The 13,516-nt window shown below is 34.8% G+C and overlaps 1 protein-coding gene across 1 annotated transcript in view; it reads left to right on the plus strand.

The window, feature by feature from the left end:
- Positions 1–13,516, plus strand: part of PHIP (pleckstrin homology domain interacting protein) — a 75,347-nt gene that overhangs the window by 19,165 nt on the left and 42,666 nt on the right. The window contains exons 6-11 of the mRNA XM_015821736.1: positions 796–866; positions 1,496–1,596; positions 1,686–1,726; positions 4,079–4,177; positions 6,677–6,830; positions 7,713–7,847. Coding sequence (XP_015677222.1) covers positions 796–866; positions 1,496–1,596; positions 1,686–1,726; positions 4,079–4,177; positions 6,677–6,830; positions 7,713–7,847 — 601 coding nt within the window. The remainder of the gene's footprint in view (positions 1–795; positions 867–1,495; positions 1,597–1,685; positions 1,727–4,078; positions 4,178–6,676; positions 6,831–7,712; positions 7,848–13,516) is intronic.

Here is a 13,516-nt window from a genome sequence, read left to right on the forward strand (position 1 = left end):
TTTAGTATATACTTATACTTTAGAAATAACTTGATTGTAAAACAATACACTTACAGTATACATTCCTGCTCAGGATATATACTAATTATGAAATAAACTTAAGTTGAACATAATTTAAATTTAAATAGTTTTTCTATAATAGAGCACTGAAAGGGGTTGGATATATGTCAACAGGTATTCAGAGATATATAATAGATGAACATATCAGAATATAAAAAGGCTGCAATCCAATAATGCACACCCTTTGTGGATGTGCAGTGTATATAGTTCAATATTTTTATTATATCCTGCAGAAGTCATGAAGTTTAGTTTGACTCAACAGGAATAAATCAAAATGTTAATAATGTAGATGATGTAGAACAGAAATTTCCTCCACTCATAAAATGTCTTTAAATCCAAAGTATTTTATATACTGGCTTTTAATATGTGTGTGTGTGTGTGTGTGTGTTATTATTATTCACTTTCTCTGAGAAATTTGTTCATATTTAGTTTAATCTTTTAATAATTACTGTTTAATTCAGTTGTCATTTTACATTGCCTTAATATATTTAATTATATATTTTCAAATCTTTGCAGGACAGAATGTAGAACAGAAATTTCCTCCACTCATGAAATGTCTTTAAATCCAAACTATTTTATATACTGGTTTTTGATGTGTGTGTGTGCATGTTATCATTCACTTTCTCTGAGAAATGTGCTCATATTTAGTTTAATCTTTTAATAATTACTGTTTAATTCAGTTACCATTTTACATTGCCTTAATATGTTTAATTATATATTTTCAAATCTTTGCAGTCCAAGGCCAACAAAGTTTACAGAACGGCCAAGACCTGGAGTCCAAATGATCTGCTCTTCATTTAGTGCTGGTAAATTGCATAATTCTCCTCCCCCAAATTAATTGTATTATTGGAGTATAATGAAAAATATTTACAATTAAAAAATGCCCACTATGATCTTATTCACGTTAACCACAAATGGCAATATTCTTAACTGATGCGTAGGCGCTTTACCTGCATGTTTGATACATTTCTATCCTGCTTTTCTTTGGAGAGCTCAAGGTGACACACATAAATTCCTTCCACAGTTTTTCCATAACAATCCTATTTGGTAGGAGAAATGCCCACCCATTGAGTTTTCACTTTGCCTTCAGCAGCACGCTGGTTCTCAAATATATGGTGCCTGTGAAAGTTTAGAAAGAATTATGTAATAGTGTCAGAGTCCATCTTGCTCTCTTGAATTCTAATACTTAACTGAAACCCTTTTGTGTAATAAATATAATTTTTAGTCATGTTGCGTTTCTTCATGGGAGAAGCATCCTGGAATAAAGTTAGGGAAATAGATGTATGATTGTGGTTGAGAGTCAGTATGGTATACTGCTTGTTTGCAGTTGAGTGGAACTAATGTTAAAAGAACACATGGTATAAAATTATAGTACTATAGTAAATCTCCTTAGCAAATTAATAATGATATTTCTTTCATGTTTGCTTTTCTTTAGGTGGAATGTTTCTGGCCACCGGAAGTACAGATCATATCATTAGGGTTTATTTCTTTGGATCAGGTCAGCCAGAGAAGATATCAGAGTTGGAGTTTCATACTGTAAATACCTTCTCTAAATTGTTTAGCTATTCGTTTGAAGTAAATTAATAACCTATAGTTATGTTGTTAATTTTTTCTTGTTCACATAGGACAAAGTGGACAGCATTCAGTTTTCTAATACTAGTAATCGGTAAGTAAATTACTTATATATTATATATGTTTCTCCCATTATGTTTAGGAAAATTGTACTGTTACATAGTTGTTAAAATTCAACGTGCTAGTTTAATTATCAAGTTTAATTTTTTATCTAATTAGACATACGTTGAGCATTTTCTTTTATTTTGCATTCTGTAACATAGTTTATATTATATAGAACTTATTTCCCATTAAATGTACATGATGTTGTCCTTTAATTAATATTTGATAGCTTCAGTGTCTGATTTTGGTTGAATTACTTAAGTAGCCTAAGATTTGTTTATGAGAAAGATACTTATGAGATACACATTTCACAATATACTTTGTTTCTGAAAGGTCTTGTAAGAAAGTTTTCATTAATTCCATTGATACTTGCTTTATATTCTTGCATGGATATGTGGGATTATGTCAGGCTTGACAAGGTGCTTTGTTTTGAAAAAAACTTCAATAAAAACGCACTGTTAAAGCAGAAATCTGTTTTGAAGTAATACATCAAATAAGGTAGCTACAAAATGATATAAAGACTTGAGATTTTCAGTACACCAGGAGTTGCAGTAGGCACATAATACATTGTAACATCATTTCTTGATGTAAATGATGCCAAGGGGATCTTCATTCAGTTTTTCAGATTACAACTTCTTTTTGGTGGCCTGTTAAAAATCCTAATTTTACTGTTTCTTGTGCTAATGGAATATTACACAGTTAGGAATTTAATTTAGCTCTCACTCTGAATATGGATTGAAGGCTGTTCAACCTGGTTGGTCCATGCTATTGGATGATGAAGCCTTACTTAAATATTTGGCATGATTGGGCAAGGTTTATGTCTTATGGCAAGGAGGAAATGGATACTGGAGTAGCATCATCAAGCTTGCTGGAATGTTTACTGTTTGTTTTTTAAAGATTAGGAATAACAATGCTACTTTCTCTGTTCTACCTTTTTTGTCTTTGGATTACCTATCTTTGTGAGATATTTTCATGATGTCTTTCTGCTAGAACAGGGGTAGGCAACCTTGGCTCTTTTATGACTCGTGGACTTCAACTCCCAGAATTCCTGAGTCGGCTGACTCAGGAATTCTGGGACTTGAAGTCCACGAGTCATAAAAAAGCCAAGGTTGCCTGCCCGGTGCTAGAATATTACCATTGAGTCATGATTGCATATATTAAGTATCACAGTGATTAAGGAATTTCCTCCCAAGAGGATACTTATAAAGCCAACTGCCCCAAGTTAGTAATACAGATAGTCCTTTGAGCCAAAAATTTCTATTGCTAAGTGAGACATTTGTCAAATGTCAAATGCTCCATTTTCTTGCCACCATTGTTAAGTGAATCACTGTAGGTGTTAAGTTAGTAATACAGTTGTCAAGCGAATCTGGCTTCCCCATTGACTTTGCTTGTCAGAAGGTTGCAAAAGGTGATCACATGGACCCCAGGACACTGCAACTGTCATAAATATGAGTCAGTTGCGTAGTGTCTGAATTTTGAATTCAGGAATAGCAGTACTACATAAACATATTGATAGTAACATATTCTGTTAAATATCTGCAAATTCTAGAGTTGATTAGATACTTGAATAAATAATAATAATACTCTTGACTAGAGTTTCAAGGTCACCAAACACAGGGTAATCAATCAGTAGGCAAGAGTATTTCCGTATCAGTATTTCACAGCTTTAAAATGTCTTGTGTGTTACTTTCTCATTTCCAAAATCAAAACAATACTGGACATGATTTCTAGTGAAGTGTTTAATAACAGTGTAGGTTTATTTGGAGTAGGCAGTCTTTCAAGAATCTTGGTATCAAAGCCAGGATCTGAAAAGCTGGTGAGGGCTTTATGGGCCAATACCTGCACTTTGAAAAAGAAAAGAATGAAACCCAGTGGTGATGATTAAGAATTGATCTTGAATTTTGTTGCTTGTAATTTTTCTGAACTAGCAGCAGTTTGGCTGTAATTACTATTTATAAACTAATTTTAAAAACTTGCAGATGCATACATTATTATTTTTTAAAAAAAATAATTAAAAAATTGTAATACAGTATTCGGTTGCTTTTTATGTTTCTAAATTCTATTGTACACAGACTCACTGACTCATTTCCTGGTATTTGCCTTGTCTGTATTACCTGCTTTGATTTCCTACATTTCTTCCAGGAGTTTCACTATCCAGTGCCTTTTATTTTGGATATCCTCATGTTTTAATCCCATTCATTTGGTTCCTAAAATTTATAAACCTGTAAATTAATTATATGTCCTAATATTGCTAGACTACATTTTGGATTTCTATGATCAGTTTTAAATGTTTGCATGGGAAAACATATGCTGTATGAGGATATATATTTTCTATTTTGTTTAGATTTGTGAGTGGAAGTCGTGATGGAACAGCACGTATCTGGATGTTCAAGAGAAGGGAATGGAAGAGCATTTTACTGGAGATGGCTACTCGTCCCTCAGGGTAAGTTATTTTTGTATTTATCTACATATAATATGGTTATTGATGTTAAAGTAGGAATAATTTTGTGGTAAGGGAACAAGCTAGGTGTCATGGTTCCAACAGACAGAGACAAATAAAGCAGAACTCCGAGGCTTGGAAATTCCTCAAAGAACATGTTTATTAGTTACAAAATATTGGCACGTCAAAAGTGAAACCAAGTCTGAAGACACACTTAACAATTCCCCAATACAAAGTAAGAAATCCCACCCCTAAGGCTATGCAAGCAACTACGTTCCCCAATACATCTTCTTGGCGGGCTTTTCACTAAACGCCCAACCTGCAGCCTCGGGAGCAGCCGATGACCTTGGTTCCCATGGGACAAAGGTTTATTTTGACTAGCGAAGCACCTGGAAATCCCCCCTCCCTTCTTTCAATGCGTCAACCGAAAATGAATAAGGAAGATGGCCGCAGCCATGCTCATTTTCAAAGTTGACACTAGGACTATTTCCCAGATTTCTTTCAATTTTGAGTTTGTAGTTGATGCAGTGAATTCCTGACTCTTGGGAAACAAGATTGTTCTCTTGAAAGCACGATGGGTGAAATGGAGAGATGAGTAGATGAGTTTTGCCAGGATTTAGTAGTTTTGTTCTACTTCCAGAATCACGGTTCCCTTGCTGTCATTTCAAGAAAGGAAGGACCCAATATGAGAGAGCTTTTAGTTATTTTAGTTAGTGATTTAGTTATCAGTAACACAGAGATGGATTTATTATGGTTCTGTCAATTTCATGGTGATATAAAAAATGCAGATAAGACATACTGTTTAGATATGCTGCTGGATAAAGATGGGTAGGAGGCAGTAGTTCTGTTACACAAAGGCATTGAGGACTCATTGAATGAGTTTACCAAAAATGTAAATATTGCAGAATATACAGCCTCATGCTATATAACTCAGCTCCATTTCATGCTGAATAAACTAAATTATTAATGTATCTTAAATTGAAAACTACCTTTAGATAGATTTTTACTGCAAAAGCATTTTATTAAAATAAATTTGATAAAAATAAAAAAAATCCTATTTAAATTTAAAAAATCTGATTTTTTCCCCCAAAAATTGATTGTTATCCACCCTGAAATATAGTATAGAGTTTTTTTTTCCAGATCCAGAACTTGAAGTCTTAACCATTTTCTTAAAAGTTTTACAAAACTGAATCAAAAGGAAGTGATTTAGACCTGATTTCACCAAACATATCTAACATAGATGTTTCTGCTACCCAAAAATTGTAATAATGCTACAAGAATAAAAGGAGGCATGTAGCAGTGAAACAAATAATTTGGAAACTAGTTTTTCTGAACTCTCACTGAGTCGAAGGCCCCTAAAGGCGACCATAATCAAGAGGAAGATTTAGGAAACTAAAACTTTTCTCTTTGAAATCCACCAAAAGCTAATATATATCATCCTCTCATCTTTGTTTTAAAAAACCCAAACCAAAGACTGTCAGATGGGATTAGATCACACGTGGGACATAATTACTTTCTGTGAAGATGATTCCTGCCCAATTTCTAAATAGTTTATTAAGTTTATGAAGGAAATTTGACACCTTTGGAGGATTCAAAATACAGGTTTAACTACAGGTAGTCCTCACCTTATGACCACAAGTGAGCCCAAAATTTCCGTTGCTAAGGAAGGCAGTTATTAAATGAGTTTTGCTCCATTTTATGATGTTTTTGCACAGTTGTTAAGTGAATTACTGCAGTTGTTAAATGAATCATGCGGTCATTAAGCAAACCTGGCTTCCCTCATTGACTTTACTTGTCGGAAGATGGTTGAGAAGATTACAGATGGCAATCACATGACTCCATGACAATGCAGTTGTCATAAATACATGCCAAGTGCTCAAATTGTGATCCCGTGACTGAGAATGCTTCAATGTCGTAATTATAAAAAACAGTCATGATACAAATGATTGTAAGCCGAGGACTACCTGTGATCATATCTACTGTTTGATAAATAGATAGACATTGCAAATACAATCCAAGGGTCCTTAAATAAAGAACATGTCAAGGATAAAATGTGGATTTGGGGGCTGTGGTCTCTCTGGTTAATGGCATACTGTGTGATTAGAATTTTACTATTTCTTGCTCCTCTCTGAGAAGGGAAAATAGTGCCTGTTTGCAGGCATGGAACCTACTGTTCTACAGTACCTCTATGAATGAATAAAAGTGCTAGCCTTGCTTAATTCTCTTTTTGCAATCTCTTGGGTACAGTAATTACAAGTCATAAACCACGGCAGCAGAAAAGTGTATAACTTCCCCACTTTGGCCCACATGAACTTACTAGTGGGACTTGCATAGTTATGGTGATTTTCCTGTCCATTGTATCTCATTCCTAATATTGATAGGCATGTTATAGTCATCCACTAAAACTTTTAAAATAAGATCTTTTAAAATAATCTTTAACTCTATGTTGGAAATTTTCTCATTGTTATAATGTTTCTATGTTCTGTTAATTCTTTATTGTAGGCAAACCCTACAAGGAGTAGAAGACAAAATCACAAAATTGAAAGTCACTATGGTGGCATGGGACCGTCATGACAACTCTGTTATTACTGCAGTTAATAACATGACTTTGAAAGTTTGGAATTCCTTCACTGGTCAACTTACTCATGTTTTACTGGTAACGAAACAATAGGATCAGTTACTTTCTGGAGATAGCTCTGTCTTCCTACAGTATTGATAATCAGTTAAAATTGAGGTGTTTTGGTTATATACTTAGTATAGAATTTAAATTTCAAAATAATATACAGTAAAATCTTTTTTAAAAACACGTAATACATTCTTGAGTTTTTTGCATGATTTTTTGCAGATATGATAATCTTAACAATTTAATGTATGTGTTTATGCATGAAAATAAACATTTTAAGATATTGTATATATGGGAGGCAAAGGCTAATTTACATGTAATGATAAACAAGCATTCTTTCGAATTCTAGTTTATTGTGGTCAAATAAACATATTAATGTACACTGTTCATTTGATTCTTTTTGGTTGTTCTTGGCAGCAGGAATAATTATATGAATTGGGAAGCCTTGCAGTGGATGAGAATTTGGATCCTTAAACTGGAGGCCTGGTTTCAAATTCTGTCCTTTTACTAGAGAAACTGTCTAGAGATTGTGGTTTACATGATTATTAAACTACTGATAGATTTCTTCTGTTTGTTTAGACATTCCTGCTGGTAGGAGAGCCAAAGTGGGGTAATATCAGGTTATAGTTGAGGATTCAAAGAACATTCACTATTAGAAATCCTACTGTTTAATTATATTCCAGTAGTTTCAACAGCTGAAGTTCCTACAGTTCTTGCTGGACTGAACAGCATTTTGTTGTCAAAATTTGTATATTGCAAATAGCAAAATCTGATGATTATTTTCTTCTATTCTTCAGTGCTGCATTATCTCTTCTTTGATTGATTGGCTGTATGGATGAATATTTTTTGTTTTAGTAAATTGATTCAATGTCTTCAACTGAATTGTATTTCTAACTTTTTAAAAAATTATTCTAGGGTCATGAGGATGAAGTATTTGTACTTGAAAGTCACCCTTTTGATCCCAGGGTTCTCTTCTCTGCTGGTCATGATGGAAATGTTATAGTATGGGATTTGGCAAAGGGAACAAAAATTCGTTCTTATTTCAATATGGTAAATATATTATTTATATTAATATGTTATCAAAGCTAGTTCTATCTGTTACTAATCTAATACAAAATGATAAAGTTGTGTGGTAAATATTTAAGCATTCATAGTAAGCAAGTAAAAAAGTAACTTTACTTTTACTTTTACTAAAGTAAAAAACTTTAACTTTTTTACTTTAAATATTTTGAAAAGGTAATTAAACATCTCAATTTATTAATAATAGTAATGCCAAGAATAAAATTTAATTCTGCTCCTCTTTGGAGCTCCTCTTTATTACTTGGGTAATAAGATATATGCAAGTAGTTCAGAAAAGCTAGCTCCAATTTTGTGCTCTCCCAAAATTTCCAGAATATCTGGAATGTGCAAAATGAGGAATAATGGTTTTAGATGATAGTATATTAGTTAAACTTTTGTGACAGCCCATCCTGTTACGTATATTTAATCCTCAGACTATTCAGACCTAGTTTATAGCTTAGATTAAATCAGAATAAATGTAAAGATATCTTGGGCCTTCAGAAAGAAATTGTGGAAAAAGTTATGAAGCTGTCCCCCATCACTATGAGGAGCTTCATAGTTTCCCTTATTCACTGTGAAGATCTGAACAGAGTGTCTTCATTCAAGTTGTACATCAATCAGCAATGTTTATAATTAACCATAATTATAAGCACAAGCAAAATACAATATATAATCGGAAAAGTACAGTTTAACACTTCACAACAACTCAGGCCCTTCAATTATCTAAGGAATTTGAATGGTTTGGCACCATTATATTCCAAACAAAAAAAAAGTGTTGTAGAAATTGGATACAGAGTAAGCACATATTTTCCTAAGCCCGTGCATCTGCTTTATAAGTTAAGGGAAATATGCAGTCTTTTGAAGGGTTGTTGACAGATATTGTGAGAGTGTTTACACTAGACCTATAGCATCTTTGTTTACTTTAGATCCAAAGACTTTACACTTCTACTTTGGAATTTTATAGCCATGGTTTAGGTGGATCCAGAATATTATAAATTGTTTAGGCTTCCTATATTAGCCATTGCTTGTTCAAAGAATAAAGCAAATTAGTTCATTGTGCACATAAAAAATAGTTCATGCTGTGGCTTATTAAGCTGGGATACAATAGACCAAAAGAATCATGTTCTATTTATCTAGAACAGTTTTACTTCTAATAGTTTTAATCCTGGGATATAAAGAATCAGAAATATGTTTCCCTTTTGTAGTTTGTATGTATATTGCTTGTATTTTGATGAATTCCATATTTAAAAGAGTGTTGAAATGTTATAATTTTAAACTGTCCTTGGATAGTACGCTATCTACTAATTCAGAGCAAATGGGTTTTTGTAAATCGAGCAGAAGCTTCTGGTGCACAAGGTAACACCTTATCTCATTGCTACTGACAAAAGTGTTTGCATTTTTCTTTTTTTTTTTCACACACACACACAGGCAAAATAGAAAAATGTTTTTAATCAAAGGATTTTGCTTTTACAGATTGTGGGTGTTATCATAAATTTGATGTAAATGTAGCAGACAGCAGTACAATTTATGGGAAGTCTTCCTTTAGACATGAACTATTCAACATTTTGATTGCTAATCAGTACTATTAGCACATTAATAAGGAAGCTTGTAAGACATGCTTGACCTTAGGCTGTACTATTTAATTTCCACATGAAGGGAAGGCCTATTGCATTAAATATATTTACAGTAAGGATATCCTAATGAAAAGCTTGAATCCCAGTGCCTCAATGGTTATAACCATGTGGCTTTCTTGGCAACAGTATGGATGTGGTTTCTGCTGTTTATTTGCTTCCTAAATTGGTTTACAACTCCTGTATCATCTGTTAATCTCTCCCATTAGATCAGTAGTGTTGGTAGGCTCTTGCTGCTTTCATCAGAATGACAAAAACAGTTTTGCAAGTGCCACCCTTTTGAGCATATGTCCACCCAACACAAATAGAAAGTTAGCTTGCAGTGTGATATTGCTTACATTACTCTGGCTCTAGCCAAGCCTGACCCAGTTTTATCTTTCAAGCTGTAAAGTCAGCCAGATGTGCTAAGTAAACGTGCATCATCTTCAAATTGAAAATGTCATATGAAGTTAAACTTGTTCAACTGGGCAATCAAATGTATCTTCTGAGTATCACCTCAGTTAAAATAGGAACTCTGAAATATGAAATAGAAAAATGTTCTTAATGTTTTTTTCTTTGGATTCAGCACTGTGAATATAAATGTATTATAGAGGAGAAATATATTTCATGAACTCATTTGGATTCCTGCCATCCTGTATCTGTGGGAGTTTAGATCAAATTTGCTTGTTTTTTAAATGTGTTTTCAGAAGTAGATTCTTGAAAAAGTCTACTGTTTAAGAAATAGCAAGATGCTTAGAGTCAAAACAGATAGGTAGAATTTTGGAGAACACCACTACATAAAAATCTTGCCCTTATAATGTATAGCTATACATTTTACTTATACTAGTGGCAATAGAATAGTTCAAGCTGGCAATATTGCTTAAGAGACATATTTATATTTTAATAATGGCTTTCCAATAAATTACTGCTATTATGATCCCTAGCTTTTTATTTCAAAAAGTATGAACATTTCTTGTGTTCTTCACTATTGTTATATTTATAAACTTAATTCATTAGATCACATTATAATAAGAATTTCTTAAATTTTAGTGTAGTAAGTCATTAATAGTGACTTCTTTAAAAAAAGAAATATAAAATAAAAAAAATAGTTTAGGTCTAAGTATATGGAATCCAGTCAGTCTTAATGAGACACGAGTAAGTTTCCTGCATGTAGACCTCTTTTCTTCTTTTGTGTGAATATGTGAATGAAACAAGAATTTGCTTGTTTCACGGATCATGTTGTAGGAGAAGAGAAGGAGCTTGTTGATATCTCAGTTTTAGTTTCTATTTTTATGACTTTAAGAATCTTTCTAAGATGTGTCCCTAAACAGTGTACTATTACTGAAAAGCTGCTCTTTCTGAACTTTATTCACCAATCAATTCAGATATAATGAAGTAATAAATTTGATAGAAGGCAGTTTCTTACATTATAACTTTTTAAATCTGGAGAATACTGAGAATTGCATTTTAGGGTTTAAAAAAAAGTTAGCCAGTTTTATTTATATACTAGCTGTACCCGGTCACGCGTTGCTGTGGCTGAGTCTGGTTAAATGGAAAAGAAAGAAAAGAGAAAGCGCACGTTTGTGTTGCTTTTACGTCCAATAGATGGCGTTGTTTTTCAAAAAACATGTTTTTACCTGTCACAGGTGTGACATCTATATAATATAGGTATATAAAAACACACGCGTATTCGAATGCAACTTTGTGTCAACATTTCAAAGCAATCGGTGAAGAACTTTCGGAGATTTAAGATTTTGAACAAACGAACATTTACATTTTTATTTATATAGATTTTTTTCATCCAAGAAATGTCTGGGTGCATATAGTTTTAAGGGATGAGGGGAAAGGCCCTAAACTTCCCTTATTTTTCTGCATCTCTGTTTCATATATTATATGCGAGTTATAGTGGATATAAAAAGTCTCCACATCTGTGTTAAAATGCCAGGTTTTTGAGATATAAAAAAAATTAAATTACTTCAGAATTTTTCTTCCTTTAACATAACATTGAAGCTTCACAATTCAATCGAATAGCTGAAATCCTTTAAGGAGAACAATAGCAAAAAAATGTACAATAACTTGTTTGCACAAGTGTGTACATCCTTAAATTAATACTTTGTTGAAGCACTTTTTGATTTTATGACAGCATCCAGTGTTCTGGGGTTGGCGCCTATCAGCATTCCACATGTTGTCTTGGGAATCTTTGTCTACTCTTTCTTGCAAAAGCACTACATGTTACATTGTGAGAACATCTCTTGTGCACAGCCCTCTTCAGGTCATCCCACAAATTTTCAATTGGATTCAGGTCTGAGATCTGACTGAGCCATTCTAAAACTTTGATTTTCTTCTGGTGAAGCCATTCTTTGTTGATTTGGAGGTATGCTTTGGTTGTTGTGTTGAGAGTTGAAATTCCTCTTCAGCATTTTAGCAGAGGCCTGGATGTTTTGTGCTCAAATTGACTAATATTTGGAACTGTTCATAACTCCTTCCACCTTACCTAAAGTCCCAATTCCAGTGGACAAAAGCACCCCCAGAATATGTTGCCACTACCATGCGTCACTGTTGGTGAGGTGTAGCGTTGGTTTCTATGCCAAGCATCCTTTTGGAATTATGGCTAAAAAGTTCAACCTTGGTCTCATCAGACCATAACACATTTTCTCACCTGTTTTTGTCAGACTTGATGTAGGTTTTTGCAAAATGTAATCAGCCTTGGATGTTTTCCTTTGTAAGAAAATACTTTCATTTTGCTACCCTACCCTACAGCCCAGACATATGAAGCATATGGGAGATTGTTGTCACACCTGGTATATAACCAGTACTTGCCAGAAATTCCTGCAGCTGCTGTAATGTTGCTGTAGGTTTCTTGGTAGCCTCTTGAACCAGTTTTTTCTTTTTTCTTTTCAATCAATTTTGGAGAGACATCTGGTTCTTGGTAATGTCACTGTTGTGCCACATTTTCTCTACTTGTTGATGACTGTCTTCATTATGTTCCATGGTACCATGTTTCCCTGAAAATAAGACCCACTTATATATTTTTTGTTCCAAAAGAGGCATTAGATCTTATTTTCAGGGATGTCTTATTTTTTCTACTGTCTCACCTCGCGGCAGTGACACCAACAACCTCGTCCAGCAGGAGCCCACATGGCCCAGTTCTTCTGTAGCCTCTCACCATCACTTGTGCGCATCGTCCTGGTCTCCCTTTTTGTTGGCAAAGGCCTTCAGGAAAGGCCTCTGCAGCCGAGAACGGAGCCTTGGGTTGACAGGTGTATCACCGCCCTGCCTCCATTTTGCCAGTGAAACAGAGGTCGGGGCAATGCACGTATCAACCCAGGGTTCCTTCTCGGCTGCAGAGGCCTTTCTTGAAGGCCTCTGCTGGCGAAACAGAGGCAAGGTGGGTGACACGTGTGTTAACTTGGGGCTCTGTTCTCGGCTGCAGAGACCTTTCCTGAAGGCTTCTGCCGATGAAACGGAGGCCGGGGGTGACATGCACTAGCGGCGGCGAGCGGCCACAGAAGAAGTGGGCCAGCGGTGGCCATGTGGGCTCCTGCTGATCAGGGTTGTTGGTGCCGCCGCGAGGCGAGGCAGGTATCGGGGTGTGAGAGGCCTGGCTGTGGGGGCCCTGAAGTAAGCAGGTGCAGGGCCCTTGGGGCAGTTCCACCTCCTCCCCCACTTGCCTTGCCTCATCTTGTGGCGGCACCGCAAACAACCAGATGGAATGGGCAGGCGGCCAGCTGCACAGGCTCTTAACTAGGGCTTATTTTGAGGGTAGGGCTTATATTAGGCGCACATGTAAAAATCAAGCTAGGGTTTATTTTCAAGATAGGTCTTATTTTCAGGGAAACACGGTATATCAAATGTGTTGGAAAAAATTTTGTATCCTTCTCCTGACTGATACTTTCCAACAATGAGAGCCCTTTGATGATTTGTAAACTGTTTGCACATCATGGCTTTTGCTGTAAAAGGCAACTGAGTAAATGTTAGAAAAAACCTACTACAACAGCTGAACTTTTATGAGTTTGATCAGAATCACTTTAATTGATGGCAGATGTATGC

This window comes from Protobothrops mucrosquamatus, unplaced genomic scaffold, assembly GCF_001527695.2.
Source record: "Protobothrops mucrosquamatus isolate PMUCROS unplaced genomic scaffold, P.Mucros_1.0 scaffold1394, whole genome shotgun sequence".
NCBI lineage: Eukaryota > Metazoa > Chordata > Lepidosauria > Squamata > Viperidae > Protobothrops > Protobothrops mucrosquamatus.